Consider the following 25,387-nt stretch of genomic DNA (forward strand, 5'->3'; position numbering starts at 1 on the left):
TGAGAAGCTGAGACAAAATGCTGTATAGGTTTGTTGGAAAATATTCAGTATGATTTGTATTTTATGTATTGAAATTGTGGGTGTTTTGTATACATATGAATCGAATGGGTGGTCCTACTAATGAAAGACAGCTTTCTGCATGCATAGTAATTCAGTGAAGGCTGTCAAGCACTGAGCAGGACCACTTACTGGACAATTACCGTATAAGCCGACCCCCCCCCCCCTAATTTTGCCACAAAAAACTGGGAAAACTTATTGACTCGAGTATAAGCCTAGGGTAGGAAATGCAGCAGCTACCGGTGAATTTCAAAAATAAAAATAGATGCTCCATACCGTTCATTGTTGCCCCATGGATGCTCCATATAAAGCTGTGCCACATATAATTCTCCATATCGTTCATTGTTGCCCCATAGATTCTCCATATAAAGCTGTGCCACATATAATGCTCTGCACCGTTCATTATTGCCCCATAAGATGCTCCATATAAAGCTGTGCCACATATAATTCTCCATATCGTTCATTGTTGCCCCATAGATGCTCCATATAAAGCTGTGCCACATATAATGCTCTGCACCGGTCATTATGGCCCCATAGATGCTCCATAGAAAGCTGTGCCATATACAGTTAGGGCCAGAAATATTTGGACAGTGACACAATTTTCGCGAGTTGGGCTCTGCATGCCACCACATTGGATTTGAAATGAAACCTCTACAACAGAATTCAAGTGCAGATTGTAACGTTTAATTTGAAGGGTTGAACAAAAATATCTGATAGAAAATGTAGGAATTGTACACATTTCTTTACAAACACTCCACATTTTAGGAGGTCAAAAGTAATTGGACAAATAAACATAACCCAAACAAAATATTTTTATTTTCAATATTTTGTTGCAAAGCCTTTGGAGGCAATCACTGCCTTAAGTCTGGAACCCATGCACATCACCAAACGCTGGGTTTCCTCCTTCTTTTTGCTTTGCCAGGCCTTTACAGCCGCAGCCTTCAGGTCTTGCTTGTTTGTGGGTCTTTCCGTCTTAAGTCTGGCTTTGAGCAAGTGAAATGCATGCTCAATTGGGTTTAGATCTGGAGATTGACTTGGCCATTGCAGAATGTGCCACTTTTTGGCACTCGTGAACTCCTGGGTAGCTTTGGATGTATGCTTGGGGTCATTGTCCATCTGTACTATGAAGCGCCGTCCAATCAACTTTGCAGCATTTGGCTGAATCTGGGCTGAAAGTATATCCCGGTACACTTCAGAATTCATCCGGCTACTCTTGTCTGCTCTTATGTCATCAATAAACACAAGTGACCCAGTGCCATTGAAAGCCATGCATGCCCATGCCATCACGTTGCCTCCACCATGTTTTACAGAGGATGTGGTGTGCCTTGGATCATGTGCCGTTCCCTTTCTTCTCCAAACTTTTTTTCTTCCCATCATTCTGGTACAGGTTGATCTTTGTCTCATCTGTCCATAGAATACTTTTCCAGAACTGAGCTGGCTTCTTGAGGTGTTTTTCTGCAAATTTAACTCTGGCCTGTCTATTTTTGGTATTGATGAATGGTTTGCATCTAGATGTGAACCCTTTGTATTTACTGTCATGGAGTCTTCTCTTTACTGTTGACTTAGAGACAGATACACCTACTTCACTGAGAGTGTTCTGGACTTCAGTTGATGTTGTGAACGGGTTCTTCTTCACCAAATTAAGTATGCGGCGATCATCCACCACTGTTGTCATCCGTGGACGCCCAGGCCTTTTTGAGTTCCCAAGCTCACCAGTCAATTCCTTTTTTCTCAGAATGTACCCAACTGTTGATTTTGCTACTCCAAGCATGTCTGCTATCTCTCTGATGGATTTTTTCTTTTTTTTCAGCCTCAGGATGTTCTGCTTCACCTCAATTGAGAGTTCCTTTGACCGCATGTTGTCTGCTCACAGCAACAGCTTCCAAATGCAAAACCACACACCTGGAATCCACCCCTGACCTTTTAACTACTTCATTGATTACAGGTTAACGAGGGAGACGCCTTCAGAGTTAATTGCAGCCCTTAGAGTCCATTGTCCAATTACTTTTGGTCCCTTGAAAAAGAGGACGCTATGCATTACAGAGCTATGATTCCTAAACCCTTTCTCCGATTTGGATGTGGAAACTATCATATTGCAGCTGGGAGTGTGCACTTTCAGCCCATATTACATATATAATTGTATTTCTGAACATGTTTTTGTAAACAGCTAAAATAACAAAACTTGTGTCACTGTCCAAATATTTCTGGCCCTAACTGTATAATGCTCTGCACCGTTGATTATGGCCCCATAGATGCTCCTTATAAAGCTGTGCCCCATATATATTGCTCTGCACCGTTGATTATGGCCCCATAGATGCTCCTTATAAAGCTGTGCCCCATATAGAATGCTCTGCACCATTCATTATTGCTTCATAGAAAGCTGTGTCCCATATATATTGCTCTGCACCGTTGATTATGGCCCCATAGATGCTCCTTATAAATCTGTGCCATATATAATGCTGCTGCAATAAAAAAAAAATCACATACTCACCTCTCTTGCTCAGGGTGCCGGCGCTTTCAATATTTACCTGCTCCTCGTGCGGCTCCGTCTCCAGCACTAATGCTCAGCAGAGGGTGCGCACTGACTACGTCACCGCGCCCTCTAACCTGAGCGTCACTGCCAGGAGACGCTGCAGACGGAGCCGCACCGGAGCGAGGAGCAGATAAATATCGCGCTGCGCTCCCCATATACTTACCTGCTCCCGGCGCGGTCCCTGCAGTCCCTGGCTTCCCCGGCGCTGCATCTTCTTCCTGTATTGAGCGGTCACAGTTACCGCTCATTTACAGCAATGAATATGCAGCTCCACCCCTATGGGAGGTGGAGCCGCATATTCATTCCTGTAATGAGCGGTGCCATGTGACCACTCAGTACAGGGAGAATCTGCAGCGCTGGAGAAGCCGGAACTGCAGGGACCGCACCGGGAGTAGGTAAGTATAATTACACAGCCCCCGCTCCCCCTCCCCTGCTGACGTCCCGGTATATGACTCGAGTATAAGCCGAGAGGGGGACTTTCAGCCCCCAAAAAATGGGCTGAAAATCTCGGCTTATACTCAAGTATATAAGGTATGTATAAAAACACCAGTAATTTCAATGAATAAAATGCAAGTGTTGCTGAAACTTTTCCAACAAAAATATATTTCAATCTGATGAATTCCTCCTTCTCTATATCATCCGACCTGCCGATAAGATACTATTTTCAGCATGACAGGTTCCATTTACGGTGACTACACTCATGCACCGTTGGTGAAAATATCCTGGTTGACTGTTTCCATTCCCCAATTATTACCGTATATACTCGAGTATAAGCCGAGATTTTCAGCCCAAATTTTTGGGCTGAAAGTGCCCCTCTCGGCTTATACTCGAGTCACGGTCGGCGGTGGGGTCGGCGGGTGAGGGGGAGAGGGCGCTGAGGTATACTTGCCTAGTCCCAGCGATCCTGGCGCTCCCCCTGCCGTCCCACGGTCTTCGGTGCTGCAGTTCTTCCTCTATCAGCGGTCACGTGGGTCCGCTCATTAGAGAAATGAATAGGCGGCTCCACCTCCCATAGGGATGGAGCCGCCTATTCATTTCTCTAATCAGCGGTAACGGTGAACGCTGATAGAGGAAGAAGCTGCGGCACCGAAGACAGCTGTCCGGAGGAATGAGCCGGACGCCAGGACCAGGTAAGTATGTAATATTCACCTGTCCGCGTTCCAGCCGCCGGGCGCCGCTCCATCTTCCCGGCGTCTCTGCGCTCTGACTGTTCAGGTCAGAGGGCGCGATGACGCATGTAGTGTGTGCGGCGCCCTCTGCCTGATCAGTCAGAGCGGAGACGCCGGGAGCTGCAAGCAAGAGAGGTGAGTATGTGTTTTTTTTTTTTTTTTTTACTGCAGCAGCGACAATGGCAGAGCTTTCTATGGGGCAATATGAACGGTGCAAGAGCACTATATGGGGCAGAGCTTTCTATGGGGCAATATGAACGGTGCAAGAGCACTATATGGGGCAGAGCTTTCTATGGGGTAATATGAACGGTGCAAGAGCACTATATGGGGCAGAGCTTTCTATGGGGCAATATGAACGGTGCAAGAGCACTATATGGGGCAGAGCTTTCTATGGGGCAATATGAACGGTGCAAGAGCACTATATGGGGCAGGGCTTTCTATGGGGCAATATGAACGGTGCAAGAGCACTATATGGGGCAGAGCTTTCTATGGGGCAATATGAACGGTGCAAGAGCACTATATGGGGCAGAGCTTTCTATGGGGCAATATGAACGGTGCAGAGCACTATATGGGGCACAGCTATAGGGCAATAATGAACGGCGCAGAGCACTATATGGGGCACAGCTATAGGGCAATAATGAACGGCGCAGAGCACTATATGGGGCACAGCTATAGGGCAATAATGAACGGCGCAGAGCACTATATGGGGCACAGCTATAGGGCAATAATGAACGGTGCAGAGCACTATATGGGGCACAGCTATAGGGCAATAATGAACGGTGCAGAGCACTATATGGGGCAGAGCTATAGGGCAATAATGAACGGTGCAAGAGCACTATATGGGGCAGAGCTATAGGGTAATAATGAACGGTGCAGAGCACTATATGGGGCAGAGCTATAGGGCAATAATGAACGGTGCAGAGCACTATATGGGGCAGAGCTATAGGGCAATAATGAACGGTGCAAGAGCACTATATGGGGCAGAGCTATAGGGCAATAATGAACGGTGCAGAGCACTATATGGGGCAGAGCTATATGGCAATAATGAACGGTGCAAGAGCACTATATGGGGCAGAGCTATAGGGCAATAATGAACGGTGCAGAGCACTATATGGGGCACAGCTATAGGGCAATAATGAACGGTGCAGAGCACTATATGGGGCACAGCTATAGGGCAATAATGAACGGCGCAGAGCACTATATGGGGCAGAGCTATAGGGCAATAATGAACGGCGCAGAGCACTATATGGCACAGCTATGGGGAAATAATGATCTATTTTTATTATTGAAATTCACCGGTAGCTGCTGCATTTCCACCCTAGGCTTATACTCGAGTCAATAAGTTTTCCCAGTTTTTTGTGGCAAAATTAGGGGGGTCGGCTTATACTCGGGTCGGCTTATACTCTAGTATATACGGTAATTGTTAGATTGTTGGCAACATGCACTGATCTAGAGTTTGCCAGTTTTAATGAGAACCTATCACCAGGTCAAACGTGACATGTTTTTGCTCTTATGTTATACTTGTTGTTCCCTTGGGTAGTTTTTTTTTTTTTTTTTAATCCACCATATGGTTCCAGAGATATGGGCCTTTTATGTATTGCTAATTTTTATGATTTTTAAAAGGGGACTGTGGCTCACAATAATTGTAACTGGCCACCAAAGACTCCAGTGATAAATACACCCTCTATAAACCATTCAGATGAGCACTAAATAAAATGCCCATATCTCTGGAAATGAATAGCAGATTTTTTTTTTAATATACCATATATACTCGAGTATAAGCCGAGATTTTCAGCCCAAATTTTTGGGCTGAAAGTGCCCCTCTCGGCTTATACACAACTCATGATCGGCGGTGGGGTCGGCGGGTGAGGGGGAGAGAGGACTGTCGCATACTCAACTAGTCCCGGCGCTCCCCCTGCCCTTCTTCGGTGCCGCAGCTCTTCCCCTGTTCAGCTGTCACGTGGGACCGCACATTAAAGTTATGAATATGGACTCCACTCCCATAGGGGTGGAGCCGCATATTCATTCCTCTAATGAGTGTACTGGTAACGATGACCGCTGACAGAGGAAGAGGCTGCAACACCCGGAGACCAGCTGTCCGGGTGAAGGAGCCAGGGACGCCAGGAGCAGGTAAGTATGTCATAGTTACCTGTCCACGTTCCACCCGCCGGGCACCGCTCCGCCTTCCGCGTCCTCTTGCTCTGACTGTTCAGGTCAGAGGGCACGATAACGTACTAGTGTGCGCGCCGCCCTCTGCCTGAACAGTCAGTGCGGAGAGACGCCAAGACGGGACGCTGAGGAGCTACAAGTAAGAGAGGTGAGTGTCATTTTTTTTTTTTTTTTAATTGCAGCAGCCGCATTCTATATTGCACAGATTTATATGGAGCATCTATGGGGCCATAATGAACGGTGCAGAGCATTCTATATGGCACAGCTTTCTATGGAGCATCTATGGGGCCATACTGAACGGTGCAGAGCATTATATATGGCACAGCTTTCTATGGAGCATCTATGGGGCCATACTGAACGGTGCAGAGCATTATATATTGTATAGCTTTATGTGGAGCATCTATGGGGCCATACTGAACGGTGCAGAGCATTATATATGGCACAGCTTTATATGGAGCATCTATGGGGCCATAATGAACGGTGCAGAGCATTATATGTAGCACAGCTTTATAAGGAGCATCTATGGGGCCATAATGAATGGTATGGAGCATCTATTTTTTTTTTTTTTAATTCACCGATAGCTGCTGCATTTTCCACCCTAGGCTTATACTCGAGTCAATAAGTTTTCCCAGTTTTTTTTTGTGGCAAAATAAGGGGGGTCAGCTTATACTTGAGTATATACTGTAGATAAAAATTAATTTTCAAGGTCAAACAATAGGAATAAAAAGCAAATTCTGTCCACTTTTGACTTGTTGACAGGATACCGAGGGACCGCTAGATAGTACCATATAACAGATTTTAGGCATATCTTTTTTATGATCTATACACAGCCAGTCCGTGGTAATATAATAAATATTGGATAACTGGTGATTTAAGTGTCAGAGTTGAATTGCATCTATTGAAAGTTGATTTTGTTTGTTTGCCAGTTAATGTTACATTTTTATTTGATTTCCGCTTATAATTAGCAAGTTTCTGGAATATAAAATTTGATTTGTCAAATGATAGAGCAGCATAATGACAGATGAAACATGCGTACAGTCGCGTAGAAGGTTCAGCATGATTAGAGATGACTTGCTCGCTTTTTTTTTGGGGGGGGGGGAGGGGGAGGAGCTTATTGATTTTTGAGTGACATGTAATTTTATTTTAAAAGTGAAAATGAGATGAAAGCCTTAGGCTGGGGCAAAATGGTGACATGTCATGCAACAGCAATTTTTTGAAAAAATGCACAACAAAATATTTGTGCACTGTATCTGCGACTTCTTTAGAGTTTTTACTTTTTATAAGACGGTCAAGTTGCCTGTGATTTGCTCAGAAGAATATGGCAAGTATATCGTGTGCGAATTGCTGCCAATGATAGAAAATACAACTCATTTATAAGCATTTGTAGCTCTGTCGCTGGTTCTGTATGGTGCAAATAGCAATGCGAGACCATAGGAAATCATGATAATAATTTTAATTCTATAACACTGACATATTCCATAGCACTTTACATTTTAGAGGGGACTTGTGCATACAATAGACATTACAGCATAACCATGAACACATAAATCAAAATAGATACCAAGAGGAATGAGGGCTCTGCTTGCAAGCTTACAATCTATGAGGAAAAGGGGAGACACAAAAGGTAGATGGTAACAATTGCTTTAGTTGTTCGGACCAGACATAGTGTAATAATTGGGTGTTCATGTAATGCTGCATGAACTGGTTATCAGCCTAAGTATGTAACAGTACAGACACAGAGGGCTATTAAATGCATAAAGCATGTGAGAACATGATGCGATGAACCTGGTTATGGTAAAAAAATTTGAATGGGCTACACAGGGATAGTTGGGTTAAAGCACTGAGACATAGGCCAGTCTGAACAAATGCATTTTTAGGGTACGCTTAAAACTGTGTGGATTGGGCATTAATCATTAACGTGGGTAGTGCATTCCAAAGAATTGGCGCAGCTCGTGAAAAGTCTTGGCGGCGGGAGTGGGAGGTTCTGATTACTGAGGATGCTAACCTCAAGTCATTAGCAGAATGGAGAGCACGGGTAGGGTGGTAGGCTGAGACCAGGGAGGAGATGTAGGGTGGTGCTGAGCCATGAAGTGCTTTGTGGCTGAGGGTAATAGGTTTGTACTGGATTCTGGAGTGGATGGGTAACCAATGTAATGACTGGCATAAGGTAGAGGCAACGGTGTAACGATTGGTGAGGAATATGATCCTTGCTGCAGCATTCAAGACAGATTGGAGAGGGGAGTTTGGTAAGAGGGAGGCCGATTTAGTAGAGGGTTACAATAGTCCAGAAGAGAATGAATAAGAGAAACAGTGAGAGTGTTTGCAGAGTCGAAAGTAAGAAAGGGCTGAATTCTAGAAATGTTTTTGAGGTGCAGATAAGAAGAGCGAGCCAGTGATTAGATGTGGGCGGTGAATGAAAGCTCAGAATCGAGTATGACCCCAAGACAGCGGGCGTGTTGCTGGAGAGTAATGGAGGAACCACACACGGAAATGGCAATGTCGGGCATAGGCACATTAGTAGAGGTAGGAAACACAAGGAGTTCAGTTTTTGACAAGTTCACTTTCAGGTAGAGGGAGGACATGATGTTAGAGACAGCGTTAAGACAATCGCTAGTATTTTCTAAGAAGGCAGGCGTGATATCAGGAGTAGAGGTATATAATTGGGTGTCATCAGCATAGTGATGGTACTGCAAATCAAATCTACTAATTGTTTGACCAATAGGGGCAGTATACAAACAGAAGAGGAGGGGGCCTAGAAAAGATCCTTGAGGAACTCCATCAGTAAGGGGAAGATGAGAGGAGGAGGAGCCAGCAAAAGATAGTGACGGAGCGGTCAGAGGTATGAGAACCAGGAGAGAACAGCGTCCTTGAGGCCGATGGAGCGGAGCGTAGTGAGGAGGAGCTGATGATCCACCTTGTCGAATGCTGCAGAGAGATCCAAGAGATTTAGCAGGGAGCAGTGACCATTAGATTTAGCTGTTAGTAGATCATTAGAGACTTTAGCGAGGGCAGTTTCAGTAGAGTGTAAAGAGCGGAAACCGGATTGTAGAGGGTCAAGAAGTTATCTGAGAGATAGCGTAAAAGACGGGAGTGGACCAGGCGTTCCAGGAGTTTAGAGATGAAGGGAAGATTAGAGACCAGTCTATAGTTAGCTGCACAGTTTTGGTCGAGGGATGTTTTTTTAAGTAATGGATGTTTGATGGCCTGCTTAAATGAGGAGGGAAAGATACCAGAAGAGAGAGAGAGAGAGAGAGAGGTTGAACATTTTTGTTAGGTGGGTGGTGACAGCAGGGGAAAGGGACTGGAGGAGATGTGATGGATCACTGGTGCAAGTGGTCGGGCGAGAAGATGCAAGGAGACTGATTACTTCTTCTGTGACTGGTTCAAATTCAGAGAGTGAGCTAGATGCAGTAGGGGAGGGAAGACAGTGCATGGTATGAAGGGATTGGGAGATAATTTCCTGTCGCATTTGGTCAATTTTTGTTCTTGGAAATAATTGGCTAGATCATCAGCACGGAGATCTGTGGTTGGGGCCTGCAGTCTTGGGTTGAGTAGGGAATGAAACGTGTCGGAGACGTTTAGGGTTATTAAATAGTGAGGTGATGAGAGTGCTGAAATAGGTTTGTTTGGAGAGGTGAAAGGCAGTGTTGTATGTTTTAAACATAAACTTATAATGGATTTTCTCCATAGACGTTCGACGTACCTGGAGCACCACTGCAGGAAACGTGTTTGCAGCGTGTGCCACAGTTGTCGCAGTCTGTGCCGTGTTCTATGTATAGGAGGTGCAGCATCATCCTGGACACATTGCAGTGTTTCATTATAATGCTCCAGTGCAGAATCAGGACATGAGGGAGGAGATGGGGGCCAATGATAACTGCAAGTTATTCATAAGTTTTTGGGTGTTAATGGCCTGTATATTTCTATATGTGTAGAAAGTAGGGGTGACCTGAGCGGGATGGCAGTTCTTGATAGAGAATGATAGAAGTTAGTGGTCAGAGAGCGGGAAAGTGGAGTTTGTGAAATCATCCACTGAGCAAAGCCAGGAGATGATGAAGTCGAGGGAGTTTCTGTCTTCATGCGTTGGAGAGTTGGTAAGCTGTGAGGCCGAAGGAGGAGGTTAGAGATAATAGGTGAGTAGCAGATGGGGAGATGGGAAAAGCAATGGGGATGTTGAAATCACCCATGATGAGGGTGGGGAGGTCACAGGAGAGAAAGTGTGGAAGCCAGGTGGCAAAGTGATCCAGGAACTGATGAGACGGGTTGGGAGGACGATACACCACTGCCACTCGCATGGAGAAGGGGATGTAGAGTCTGACAGCATGGACCTCAAAAGAAGGGAAGACAAGTGAGGGTACTTGAGGGATAACCTGAGGTACATTTTGGGTTGTAGGAGCAGACCAACGCCTCCTCCTGGTCTATTGTCCGATCTTGGAGTATGAGAGAAGTGTAGTCCACCATATGAGAGAGCAGCAGCAGCAGCGGTGGTGTCTGACTGCTGGATCCAGGTTTCAGTAAGAGCCAGGAGGTTAACCCTCTGTCAGGGGCAATATGTTTCATAACGAGTTTAGGGGCATTGCGCCTGTCCGGCACAGGCTAGAAAATTGGCTATATTTTCCTTTTTTTTTTTTTTTTTTTAAATTTCAATGCTCTAAAAGTGATCAGTTACCTTAATAGGAATGTAATAAATGGGAATATACATAATCAGGTTTAAAAAAAAAAAAAAAAGTTTAATAACCAGAAAAGTAATATGTTTCTATGTCTTGAGCATCCTCCTCACACTCTCCATCTTGATCTGTATCAGACACATCTGGACATTCTTCCACATCATCTTCTGAATCGATGTCCCTTTCTTCCCCTAAATCTTCTAGCTGTAAGGGGTCTGTCTCATCAGGCTGTATATTTTGCACTTGCTCAACATGAAGGGCATTGGACAAGTCAAATATTCTCCTCGCCATTTCATAAGAAAAGCAGAAGCAAGAGAGAGAATGTGTTAGGGCGCAATGTGCCTCAGAAGCACACTCTTATTTCTAACAAAACCTTCTATGACAAATCCACAAATTTAGCACTAGCTAATCATAAAACAAGCTAAAAAAACAATTGGGATGAATAAAACCAGCAAATTCTAATCGTCAAAGGTGTGACGCATTCAGGGGCAATGAGCCTGAGAAGCCAAAACACTGATATCTGATCTCCTGCAGCTCTGCAGCACAAGAGGCTTCTCAGGGTTCACACAGCCTTTAAAGTTATGAAGGTACTGGGAAGAGGGTGTTTCCCAGACAAACCACTGAAAATAGAGAAATGAAACTAACTGAGCTGCGCCTGTCAGATCAATTGCCCCTGACTGAGGGTTAAGAGAATTAGAAAGGAAAGTCATGGATGAAGGAGAGTTTATTACACAGAGCGAGAATTCCAAAGGGCACAATTGAAAGAGACAGAATAAGGTTAGAGGGGTTTGACTTGCTATAACATGGGGGGCTGGGGTTGGCCGAGATCACCTGCGACTAGGAGGAGGAGGATAGAAAGAGTGCGCAGATGGTTAAGTGATTTGTGACCGCGTCTCTTGTGTTGGATAGTGGGACTGAATGGCTCGGTGCAATTTAACAATGTGAAAAAAGCGTGATTGCTATACAAAGGAGAGGAGTGAGGGGCCAATATGGATGGAGTATAAAGAGTTAATGCAAGGACGGTGGATGTGAGTGAATGCAGCAGCCAGGATATAGATTATAAAAATGCATATCTACTATATATTTGTCTATGGGTCACTTCCGTCTGTCTGTCATGGAAATCCCAAGTTGCTGATTGGTCGCGGTCAAACGGCCACAACCAATCAGTGATGGGCACAGTGCGGCCGCGAAATGGCTGCTCCATACTCCCCTCCAGTCAGCGCTCACACAGGGTTAATGGCAGCGTTAACGTACCGCGTTATGCCGCGGTGTAACACACTCCGTTAACGCTGCTATTAACCCTGTGTGACCAACTTTTTACTATTGATGCTACCTATGCAGCATCAATAGTAAAAAGATCTAATGTTAAAAATAATAATAGAAAATCATTATATACTCACCTTCTGTCGGCCCCCGGATCCAGCCCAGGCCTTTCCCGCTCCTCGCGACGGTCCGGTCCATGCATTGCGGTCTCGCGAGATGATGACGTAGCGGTCTCACGAGACCGCTACGTCGTCATCTCGCGAGACCGCAATGCACTCTTGGGACCGGAGCATAGGTAAACGTCTGGCCTGCATCCGGGGGTCGACGGAAGGTGAGTATATAACTATTTTTTATTTTAATTCTTTTTTTTAACAGGGATATGGTGCCCACATTGCTATATCCTATGTGGGCTGTTAGATACTGCGTGGGCAGTGTTATATACTACATCTCTGCTATGTACTATGTGGGCTGTGATATATACTACGTGGCTGTAGTATATATTACGTGGCTTGGCAATATACTACATCGCTGTGCTCTATACTACGTGGCCTGGGTTATATAGTGCATGGGCAGTGTTATATACTACGTCTCTGCTATATACAACGTGGCAGTGCAATACATTACGTTGCTGGGCAATATACTACGTTGCTGGGCAATATACTACGTGGGCTGGGCAGTATGCTACGTGGGCTGGGCAGTATGCTACGTGGGCTGGGCAGTATGCTACGTGGGCTGGGCAGTATGCTACGTGGGCATGTGTTAGAGAGGGGCCCACTGAGACTTTCGCCCGGGGCCCTCAAAAACCGGGAGCCGACCCTGGCTTCACTGATTGGTCACGCCCGGCCGTGAACAATCAGCGACAGTCGCAGTCCACCCGTGAATTGGCGTGGAATTTGAACCACGCTTCGCTAATTGGTCGCGGCCGGCCTAATCCTTTGTATAAATTGCATTATTCTGAAAACTTCATAAATAATACATAATCTAGAATACCCGATGCGTTAGAATCGGGCCACCATCTAGTGGTAAATATTTGTTGTAATCCAAATGTACTGGGAGTAGGTTTGTTTGTGTCTTACTTGTCTCCTGCTCTGTCTAACTGCCATGGTATAACTGCCCGTACTTTGATAAAATGTACTTAGATTAAATGTGCATAAATGCTAACCCCTGCCTAAATGCTTCCCCAGATCTCTCTCAATATTACCTAGTTAGCAATCAATCAAACTAAGTTGAGACAACAGGACACAATAAATGTAGTGAACAGATAAACAAGTGTCCAGGCCTACATGGATCATAAACCACTTTGAAATAAAAAAGATACTTGTCCTCACAGCATAAGGGGACAAGCAGAGTAAGTTGAAATTGCCATATACCATTACAAAAGTTTGCGAAGATGGCTAGTGGCTGGATACATGCAGGAATCATTTAAGTGAATCAGCAGGTGTTTGCTATGTGATCTGAAAATAGCATGAGATAGGGGTTAAAACACTTAATTCAATGATGTGTCAGTTATCAAGCTGCGTGCTGTTCACTTACACTGAAGGTTTTCTCACTAGGAGATTATCATTGCCAGGTCTGATGTGCACGTGACTTAGACTGGCTCTGCCCCCTCCTGTAATAAGGAGCTCACGGTATAGACAATGTACATAGTGCCTGGTGTGAGTGGGGTTCGCTTTCTCAGCTCTGCTCAATTGCTAAATCGAAATCTCAGAACTGCTGTGCCCAGTAAACTAAGTGGTACATCATTGGATCCAGGGTCTCTTTGCCTACATTACGCTGTACTCAAATGAGCTAGAAAAGCCCTGCGGACCCGATTCCTTTTAAATCCAATGTGTTTCTGTGATTTTGTGTTTTTACCTGTGTATATATATATTTAATCAGTCTTATTTGGCTTGGATTTACAGGTTTCCATGAGAGGGATGGGAAGGCTTATTGCCGTAAGGATTATTTTGATATGTTTGCTCCCAAGTGTGGTGGCTGCACCCATGCGATCCTTGAGAATTATATCTCTGCTCTTAACACACTGTGGCATCCAGAGTGCTTCGTCTGTAGGGTAAGAATACTTTTGTCAAAAATAAGCAAAAGAACACTGTCCTTTATTTTATTTTTTTTATTTTAACCCTAGTATGGAAAATTTGAGACTGTAAAATGACATGCAACTACTTGGTAATTGGTTGTGTGGCTGCACAGATTTCTCGTCACAGTCCCTGTTCTCTTCAGTCAATAGATATTCCCTGAGTCAAGCACGCACGCACACTACAGCCACTTAATTTAGAGATTTGTTTTTTTGGCGTTGGAGAGGTACCCAGAATCTCTGAAGGAAATGATGGAAACTCCTAGAAATAATTTTGTCCCATAATGCCACTGCAGTACGACAACATTGCTAACCCCTTACAAATATCTTAATTACTAAAGAGTAATCTTTTTTTGTTTGTTTATCTTTTAATCAATACTGAACATGAAATTAAGGAACTTTAATATCTTATTCAAGAAATTCACTTTTCTCGGCACGCCAGGACTGATCTTTCATTCTCAAAACTGTCAATACTCAGGTAAAATCTGACTTCAATGACTCCAGATTTCCCCATTACAAAGATAAAGAATGACATGTGCTGTTGATACAGTTCTCCACAGAACTGTAACTATTCTTTCAGGAGATATTACAGCAGATTGTCTGTCTGCCTCCATTTCCCAATCCCCATAGAATTTTATAAGCACCAACTGCCATCTCCTGTCTCGTTAAAGGGGAATCGGTATTCGCTGAAGACAGATTTCACCCATGAATTCAGCGAGGATGGTCCATGTAGGAGGGGAGAGAAGCAATTTCTGAGAATATACAGGGTGGTCCAAAAGTAGGTGGACAGGATGTGTAATAGGGTTATGAAGGGCGAGATATATCAAACATGGTGTAAAGTGAAACTGACTCAATTGCCCTTAGCAACCAATCAGATTCCACCTTTCATTTTCCAAAGAGTCCGTGAAGAATGAAAAGTGGAATCTGATTGGTTGCTAAGGGCAATTGAGTCAGTTTCACTTTACACCATGTTTGATAAATCTCCCTCTTCAGAACCCTATTACACATACTGTCCACCTACTTTTGGACCACCCTGTATTTTACAAGGTGGTCTTATTTTTGTGTGAACAATTTGATTTATGAAATAAATTAAATCGGTGATTACTTTTTAAAAGGATTGTCCAGATTTGGAATAAAGGTCTACATAACTGCAGACTTTTGAATCCTCATTGCGTGGACATGGTCTGATTTCTCTAGGGCTGGTGGCGAGAGCGAAGAGTCATTTGATCGCAAGTGATCAATCTGCATACAGTACCTTGCGAAAGTATTCAGCTCCCTGGAACTTTTCAACCTTTTCCCACATATCATGCTTCAAACATAAAGATAGCAGATGTAAATTTTTGGTGAAGAGTCAAAAACAAGTGGAACACAATTGTGAAGTTGAACGAAATTTATTGGTTATTTTAAATTTTTTGGGGGGAAATTAAAAAACTGAAAAGTGGGGCGTGCAATATTATTGCAATATTATTCGGCCCCTTTACTTTCAGTGCAGCAAACTCACTCCAGAAGTTCATTGTGGATCTCTGAATGATCCAATGTTGTCCTAAATGCCTAATGATGATAAATATAATCCACCTGTGTGTAATCAAGTCTCTGTAAAATGCACCTGCTCTGTGATAGTCTCAGGGTTCTGTTTGAAGCACAGAGAGCATCATGAAGACCAAGGAACACAACAGGCAGGTACGTGATACTGTTGTGGAGAAGTTTAAAGCCGGATTTGGATGCAAAATGATTTCCAAAACTTTAAACATCCCAAGGAGCACTGTGCAAGCGATCATATTGAAATGGAAGGAGTATCATACCACTGCAGATCTACCAAGACCCGGTCGTCCCTCTAAACATTCATCTCAAACAAGGAGAAGACTGATCAGAGATGCAGCCAAGAGGCCCATGATCACTCTGGATGAACTTCAGAGATCTACAGCTGAGGTGGGACAGTCTGTCCATAGAACAACAATCAGTCGTACACTGCACAAACCTGGCCTTTATGGAAGAGAGGCAAAAAGAAAGTCATTTCTCAAAGATAACCATAAAAAGTGTTTAAAGTTTGCAACAAGCCACCTGGGAGAGACACCAAAAATGTGGAAGAAGGTGCTCTGGTCAGATAAAACCAAAATCGAACTATTTGGCAACAATGCCAAACGATATGTTTGACGTAAAGGCAACACAGCTCATCACCCTGAACACACCATCCCCACTGTCAAGCGTGGTGGCAGCATCATGGTTTGGGCCTGCTTATCTTTCTGAGGGACAGGGAAGATGGTTAAAATTGATGGGAAGATGGATGGAGCCAAATACAGGGCCATTCTTGAAGAAAACCTGTTGGGAGTCTGCAAAAGACCTGAGACTGGGACGGAGATTTGTCTTCCAACAAGACCATGATCCCAAACATAAAGCAAAATCTACAATGGAATAGTTCACAAATAAATGTATCCAGGTGTTAGAATGGCCAAGTCAAAATCCAGACCTCAATCCAATCGAGAATCTGTGGAAAAAGCTGAAAACTGTTCACAAACGATCTCCATCAAATCTCACTGAGCTCGAGCTGTTTGCCAAGGAAGAATGAGCAAGAATTTCAGAGTCTCGATGTACAAAACTGATAGAGACTTGCAGCTTTAATCGCAGCAAAAAATGGCGCAACAAATTAAGTTAAAAGTGCCGAATAATATTACACGCCCCACTTCTCAGTTTTTGAATTTCCACAAGAACTTAAAATAACCAATACATTTAATTCAACTTTATAATTGTGTTCCACTTGTTGATTGTTCACCAAAAATTTACATTTGGTATCTTTATGAATACTTTCGCGAGGCACATGTATTGAGTGAGGCCCGTGCATGTCTATTCGGAATGTGGCTGAAATTCTACAAATCGCATACTTGCTGTCACGTGACCACCCACTCCCAAAACTGGACATCTCCTTTAAATTCCTCTATAACTGTTTAAAAAAAAAAAAAAAAAATCAGTTTCAAGAGCATAGATTTTTATGTTAATCGTTCCAAAATTCTTTTTGTTCTCAGGAATGTTTTACCCCATTTGTGAATGGAAGCTTCTTTGAGCATGACGGTCAACCATACTGTGAGGTGCATTACCACGAGCGTCGTGGTTCACTCTGTTCTGGCTGCCAGAAGCCAATCACCGGCCGCTGTATTACTGCTATGGGGAAGAAATTCCATCCAGAGCATTTTGTTTGTGCCTTCTGCCTTAAGCAGCTCAACAAAGGAACCTTCAAGGAGCAGAACGACAAGCCATATTGCCAGAACTGCTTTATCAAGCTCTTCTGTTAGAGCACTGCACTGTACCTTGACCTTTCAGCTATGAGGGTGTGAGCGGCTCTTGGGCACAGCCAGGGTGGTTGTTAAACATATGGACTTTGGGAGAGAAGGAAGTAGGGAGGCTTGGGATCCTTACTCATTTCATCTGTTTTTCCTCATTTTTTGTAAGGTGCTGATCTGCTTGTTGACCTCCTAAACTGTTCCCTTTAGGAAAGCCCTTTATCATTTCAGAATTGTTAGTCCAAGGCTGCCCATGACTAGATCCTGTGAACTCCATGTCTTTTAAATGCCTTGTTGACTACATGGCGTGTTCACATTGTGCTGTGGGCTGTGCAGCACTTTAAAAGGAGACAATCTTGTATGCAGCAGTTGTATGCGTGTATTCGTATGGCTTCCACAGTTTAGGAAGGAGACGTCTGCCGATTAGAAAGTGAGAGGAGAGAATGACTCGCATCCTTAATAGAATGAGACTGGCAGCTTTCATTATATGGGTTAAGCTGTGTTCTAATAGGCCTGATTTGGGAATTACAGCAATAACATTTTCTAATGACGGTTACTGGTAACTTCTCACCTGAATACAGAGTAACTGATCTTCAGGTGTTTTTTTTTTTTTTTTAACAGAAATCCTCTTTCCTCATTTTTAAGAGTGTGATTTCTAAGACTGGTTCAATTTTAATGACAAAAATAAAATCTGCTTTTTTTAAAAAAAAAATAAATGAAAATATACACATATATAAATATATTTACTCTGAAAGTAAATCCAGTGTTACTGGATTTTTTTTGTGCTTTAACTAAACCTGGCTATTAACATTTTCAGTATTTTTAGCGTGTAATTACTTTATTAACAATCTTAGACGTATGTTAATTGAAAAGCAGTATTTGCAAATGAAGCTATTTCAATCAGATAGGAAATGCCCATTTATTTTTATGTAAGGCTACGTTCACATTTGCGTTGTGCGGCGCTGCGTCGGCGACGCAACGCACAACGCAAATATGAACGCATGCACAAACGCTGCGTCGCTTTTTGCATGGTTTTGGGCGCAGGAAAAACTGCATCATGCTGCGTTCCCTACGCCCTGACGCATGCGCTGCAGCGACGCATGCGTCGCAAAACGCAAATGCAACGATGTCCATGCGCCCCCATGTTAAATATAGGGGCGCATGGCGCGTGCGTCGTCGCAGCTGCGCCCGACGCAGCCGGGAGCGGCGCAAATGTGAACGTAGCCTAAATCATGTACTTTACCTGAGAAATCTAAAACTTTAGAAAGATGCCTGCTACTACATCCTCATTTTGATGTAAGGGGTATTGCACAAGAGCTTGGTGGCAGATTTTTATATTTTGATAAGAACTTTAAGCGGATCTGTTAGCCTAAAGGGATCGTCCTTCAGTAGAAAGATATGTTTCACAGTGTTCGAAATGTGATTTAATGGCATTAAAGTTAAACTGACATCACCAAAAGCACTAATGTGTGTAATGTCACGTGAAGTCACTGCTCGGTATACTTGGAGCTTGGCTTTAATCACATCTCTGCATTTTTTTTTTTTTTTTTTTCAAATAAATTTTTATTAAGAATAACAAGGCAATTAACATGTTTCATTTACATTTTCAATAGAGTATTTCCCCCCCCCTCCCCCTTCAAACAACCCCCTTCGATCCCAAAGCCCCCCGCCCCCACCCCACAAAGCAGCTCATCTTGTTAATTACTACCATCATTAAAGCAATAGAGTATCTAATCCCTCAACCAATCGTATAAGCCACACTTCACATTACTATCCCATAGCAATCCATGAAGACCACATTTTATTGAACGTTTCAATTTTCCCTTTCTTCTTATAAATCCCTTTTTCTAGTGTCAGGCCCTGTTTCACATACTGGAGGAATTCTCCTCTTGACGGCGGCTCTTCCCTAATCCAGTTTCTAGCTATCACCTTCCTAGCCATGTACAACAATCTAGCTATAGCTATCTTTAGGTGTTTATCCACTCCAATCTCATCCATGCATCCCAACAAACAGACAGCTGGGTCCCTTGGCACCGTGCATCCATACGCACCTTCCATACGACTTAAAACTACCACCCAGAAGGCAGCCAACCTCGGACATGTCCACATCATATGGAAAATGTCTGCATCCGTAGACCTACACCTCGGACATTCAGAGTCATTACGTAATCCTGCCTTATATAGCACCATCAGAGACCTATAAACTCTGTGTATCACATAAAGCTGTGACAGTCTATACGGTTCGCTCAGCGACAGTCTTGGGATCCATTCCAACACCGACTCCCAAGTCTCGTTATCCATTGGGCCCAGATCCCTTTCCCAATTAGCTCTCGCCATTATTGGAAACCCCAATAGGAAAGTGTGCAACAGATCCCTGTACAGAGTGGATATGACTCCTCCAGTCGTCCCGTCATTACACATACTCCAGTACTATATCCCTTTGAATCCTAATACCTCCGTTCCTACTCTGAGCTCCAAAGGCATGCCTCATCCGCAAATATTGATACTCCCCTGCAGACCCAAGGCCAAATTCCGCCTGCAATTGGGAAAATGATTTCAGTTCACCTTGCTCAATTATGTGGTATACATACTGAATCCCTTTGCCCAACCACTCTATCAGTACCCCCAATGCCTCAAATTCTTTCAGATTGTTATTATGCCATAACGGCGAGTATCTAGTCAAGTCCGTGATCCCACGTGCGTGCCTCAATCTACCCCACAGCTTGCGTATCAACAGCAAAGTCGGATATAGCTTCCCCAAACTCTCCAAGGATCCATCCTCCAAACATTGTACCACTGGCCTTCTTTTTGTCACCACTTCCAACAACCGCTGTACCGCTCCAGATGACCCCTCATGCGCCCAGCCCCTTAGATGCTGACTCTGGGCTGCAAGGAAGTACAATTCAGGGTTAGGCAATGCCAGACCCCCATCATCCTTGGGTCGCTGAAGTGTCTCCAGTTTAATACGCGGATGCTGCCTCCCCCAATCAAATTCCTAAACAGAGTTGATCTGTCTAAATTTCCCACGTGGTATCCAAACCGGTGCATTGTGAAGAATATACAGTATTTTCGGCATCAGAATCATTTTGATAAGATTCACCCTACCTACCACAGACAAATGCAGCTTAAGCCATGCATCCGCTTTTGCCTTGAGGGCACCCAAGATTGGAGTCAGATTCTCATGTATATAGTCAGTGACCGGCATAGATACCCATATTCCCAGGTACTTAAATTTACTCGTCACCTCCAGTCGCCCATCCTCCAATGGTTCCCCATCCACATCGTCCACCTTGAACAAGATAGACTTACTCCAATTTATCCTAAGCCCCGACACTGATCCAAATCGTTCAATAATCCCAATGGCTCCCTCCAAGGATGCAACTGGATCAGCCAGAAACAACAAAATGTCATCCGCATACAACGCCACCCTTTCTTCAATCGCCCCATATTTAAACCCCGTCATCTCATCAGATCGTCGAAGCGTAGCAGCCAGCGGCTCCACTGCTAGAGCAAACAAAAGGGGAGAAAGCGGACACCCCTGCCTCGTCCCTCTAGCCAATTGTATGGTCCGTGACAATTCTCCATTTACCCTAACCCTGGCCATCGGCATCGAGTACATTAATTGAATCCAGGATATGAACTGCGGTCCAAACCCCATTCTTCGCAACACCTGCCAGAGATACCCCCACTCCACACTAGCGAACGCCTTGTGAGCGTCTAAAGATGCAATAACTCTCTGGCCACAGTTATCAGCTCTGAGTTGCAAGTTCATATACAGCCTTCGCAAGTTGATCGCAGTTGACCTATCAGGCATAAAGCCAGATTGATCTGAGTGTACCAGGCCAGAAATAACACTTGTCAACCTCACCGCCAACACCTTAGCCAGGAGTTTAACGTCGATTGTAAGTAAAGAAATTGGTCGGTATGAGTCCGGCTGTGTCAGGTCCTTCCCCTCCTTTGGAATTACCACTATTGTGGCCTCCCTCATAGATGCTGGCAGCCTTCCGCCATTCCTAGCCTCCTCCAAGACCACCTTCAATTTAGGGATCAACACTTCCCCCAAGTTATAAATTTCGGCAGGAAATCCGTCTACGCCAGGCGCCTTCCCATTAGCAATCGACTGCAATGCCCGTTCCAGTTCCTCCTCCGTAATGGGAGCCTCCAAATCCTCCCTATCCCTGTCACTCAGCCTCGGGAGCTCCAACTCCTCAAGGAACGCCGCCGTGTCCTCCATTGACCCATCTACCCGAGAGGAGTAGAAGTCTGCGTAAAAATCTGCAAAAGTCTCCAAAATCTCTGAAGTCTCCGAAACAGTAACACCACTCCCAGTCACCAGAGAGTGAACAAAGGAAGTATTTCTCTGGGCAGATGCCACCAGCGACAGCAAGTGACCCACTGATTCACCCTCCTGGTAATAGGCCAGATTCATGAATTCCCTACGTCTCTGCATTTTAAGTAAGGCTAAGTTCACACTTTGCGGATTCCACTGCGGATTTTTCCGCAGCAGAATTCCAAAATCCGCAGTGAAAACCCGTCGCGGTTTTTACTGTGGATTTATCGCGGTTTTTACCGCGGTTTCTTCTGCGGATTTTCATCTGCAGTTTCCTATTGGAGCAGGTGAAAATCCGCAGAAAAGAAGTGACATGCTGCGGAATGTAATCCGCTGCGTTTCCGCGCGTTTTTTTCCGCAGCATGTGCACAGCGTTTTTTGTTTCCCATAGGTTTACATTGTACTGTAAACTCATGGGAAACTGCTGCAGATCCGCAGCGGTCAAATTCGCTGCAGATCCGCAGCAAAATCCGCATAGTGTGAACATAGCCTAAGGGTTCAACAGCTGCGCAGACTCACCGAGCAGTTTCTTGCTATGACTATAACTGGCTGCAGAATGAGTTATCTGAGAATCTGTCACTGAGCTTGTTCTAATGTTTTGAGTGTAGAGGTTGTAAAGTTCCTCTTATATGGCCCGACGTATGACCGCTGATCAATAAACTTTAATCGTTTGACGGTCATTTAAATGCCTGTTTTCACAGGCATACCAAAGTAAACCATGGACACTGAGCAATCTACGCCTCATTGCTCAGTGCACATAGGCTGCCATGGTTCTGAGCAGTGCGGGTCCTGTTTACACAAGGTGATGCATCGGTGAGAACAATGATCTTTTGCGCTCGGCAAAAGTTCTTTTACTCGTCCATCAGGTTTTGGCATCCTGTTTACGCGGCAAGATCGCATAGCGAGTGTTTTTAGCAATGCTCGTTAACAATAATCTTGTAGTTCAAATGCAGCTTTTTACTCAATGTGTTTTTTTTTTTTTTTTTTTTCCTGCACAAATCTCGGCTGATTTATGATCACTGGTCCCTTCGAGGTTGACTGTGCTGTAAAACAATGAGCTTTTAAATTCAAACTGAAATTTTTTTTTTAACGCAACCCAACTGAATTTTTTTTAGTCAAAATTACAAGCACTTGAGTAAAAAAAAAAAACTAAAGCAAACTGGCCCTAAAGGTAAACAACCCTTTTTAGCTAATATACTTCACTTTTCAAAAATTAACGGATGTCCTACTGTGAGTGCCTATCTGGAGTCCTGACACCTCTGCTTTCTCTTTGGACGTAACACAGGAGGGTGCACCACTGATGCCATATAAGGCAGTATCTAACTGGCCCATCCAAGGCAAATTTGATTAATAAAGTACATTAGTATGTTGGGTTTGCAAATCTGGTTTGTATATGACCTTTTATTTCCTTATCCTATCTCCCTTGTTGCCAACATAGTTTGATTGTCCTGACATTACGATGTACCATGCGATGCATGCTGTACTGATGAATCATACAAGATTTAAGGCTAGTTTCACATTTGCGTTTAATTCCGCAGCGTTTAAAACGCATCCGCAAGTGGTGAAAAAAACGCATGTAAATGCGTACAAACGCTGCGTTTTTTAGACGCATGTGTTGTCGCATGCGGTTAAAAAAACACCGCGTTTGTACGCGTTTACATGTGTTTTTTCCTGCGTTTGCGCTTTTGGTACGCATGATGAGAAATTTCACAAGAGAAAAATCAAGATCCAGACACCGCCAATGGGACTACAGAGGGCGTGAATTATGACTAAACGCGGAACGGTATAAATGGCGCCCCCCCCCCCCCCCCCAAAAGAAATTCATGAATAGCTGGTTTTTGTTCATTCTGCTTCACAAAAATCAGAATAAAAAGCGATCAAAAATGTCACGTGCCCGAAAATGTTACCAATTAAAATGTCAACTTGTCCCGCAAAAAACAAGACCTCACATGACTCTGTGGACCAAAATATGGAAAAATTGTAGCTCTCAAAATGTGGTAACGCAAAAAATATTTTTTGGAATAAAAAGTCTTTGTGTGTGACAGCTGCCAATCATAAAAATCCACTAGAAAACCCCCTATAAATAGAAATCAAACCCCCTTGATCAACTCCTTAGTTAGGGAAAAATTTTAAAATTAAAAAAATGTATTTATTTCCATTAGGGCTAGGGTTGGGGTTTGAATCCCTTTATCACCTTGATGTGGGTTAGGGCTAGGGTTAGGGTTTGGATCCCTTTATCACCTTGATGGTGGCTTAGGGTTAGGGTTTGGATCCCTTTATCACCTTGATGGTGAGGGGTGGCTTATCAGTGTCTAGACTTGTTTTTCTCTATTGAAACGCATGCGTTCAAAAACGCAACCAAACGCATGTGCTTAAAAACGCATGCGTGTACATAAACAGCAATGCGTTTTTTTTACGCAAACCTTGCGCAATCGAACACATGCGTTTCCTGGCGGCAAAAAGACGCCTCTAGAAATTACTACGCATTTCCGTGCCAAGCTGCAAGCGACAAAAAACGCATGTCGTCAAACGCGCCAAAATGCGAACAAAAAAGCGCATGCGTTTTTAATGTTAAATATAGGAAAGCACGACGCATGCGTTTATATGCGGTACAAACGCTGCGGCAAAAAACGCAAATGTGAAACCAGCCTAAGAGACTCGGTTCTGTTTCTTTTATACTCTTGTACAGGATGTTGGTGATGGAGCGATGAGGATATATTGCATTTCATTTAAAATGTTAAGAAAAAAATATCTGATAAAATGTATTAGTAGGTGCAGTTAAATCACATGACAAACAAAATGAAACATACTGTGATGTCCTATAACATACTATGATGTCCTATATAAAGGCAGCATATTAAAACTATGGATCTGTACTCCTAGTAGCCGATATGGCATAGAAAGGTGTTGTGCAGACTGGCAAGTAGGAACACTGAAAGAATACAGTGGACCCAGTTTGAGTAGGGTGTATTCATGAGATTACTTCAGCTGCTGATGCTCTGGGTGGTGATCGGCAGGCTGCGGTGTATGTACGTATATACAGTAGCCTGTCAGACACCACAAAGGGGGGCAGGAGACTTCCCTCCACATTGAACAGACCCTACTTCCAAATTGTCAGGGGTATACTTTTAGATGTTCTATAAGCCAGTAGGCTGAATTTTTATCTTCTAGAACAGATGGAGTAATATCCTGCCTTTACATGGTGCAAAGATGATGGTTCCGCTTTAAAGATTTTCTCAGAGATGTCCAAATTTTTATTCTACTCCGATGCCACCAATCTACTCCTGTCCCACAGCCGTGGGTCACCCTTTTTCCTCCTGGAGACTGATTTGCAATAAGTTCCTTAGAGTTAGGGTAATTAATGGGAAATTAATTGCAATTTGAATCTACTCAATTCAATTGAATCATCAGCATGCATTGTTCATATGAAAACTCTATGATTGTGTGAAATGCCAAAGATAATACTGGTTTGATTACTGTGGCCAAGATGCCTTTTTATGTAACAATGTCACAAAGTGTCTATTTTTTTATGTTAATCATATACAAATATATTGACTGTGTGATGCATCTAATGTCCTGTCCATATACATGTTCCTTATTGAAACCCACTTAAAGAGAACCTGTCATCAGGCATTAAAGCATCTTCACATACACGCCATTCGTTTGCGCTTTAAAATCCTATTATAGCCTTACATCGTCTGTAGAAATCCGTTCAGCGGTTTTAGAGAAATATTGTATGGTGATGAGTTGTAAGTCCGTTTTGCCGCTTTTCGTAAGTCCATAGTTGAAATTGTATGAGTTGCAAGTGTGGTGGGTGGACATTACACTTATAGTTCTCCTATCTCTCTACCTATTC

The 25,387-nt window shown here is 43.7% G+C and overlaps 1 protein-coding gene across 1 annotated transcript in view; it reads left to right on the forward strand.

Moving 5' to 3' along the window:
• PXN (paxillin) overlaps window positions 1-18,780 on the forward strand; it is a 59,796-nt gene extending 41,016 nt beyond the window's left edge. The window contains exons 10-11 of the mRNA XM_069758342.1: window positions 13,757-13,905; window positions 16,947-18,780. Of these exons, the coding sequence (XP_069614443.1) occupies window positions 13,757-13,905; window positions 16,947-17,213 (416 nt within the window). The 3' untranslated portion in view covers window positions 17,214-18,780. The remainder of the gene's footprint in view (window positions 1-13,756; window positions 13,906-16,946) is intronic.
• Window positions 18,781-25,387: the final 6,607 nt, after the last annotated feature.

This window comes from Ranitomeya imitator, chromosome 1 (genome assembly GCF_032444005.1).
Source record: "Ranitomeya imitator isolate aRanImi1 chromosome 1, aRanImi1.pri, whole genome shotgun sequence".
NCBI lineage: Eukaryota > Metazoa > Chordata > Amphibia > Anura > Dendrobatidae > Ranitomeya > Ranitomeya imitator.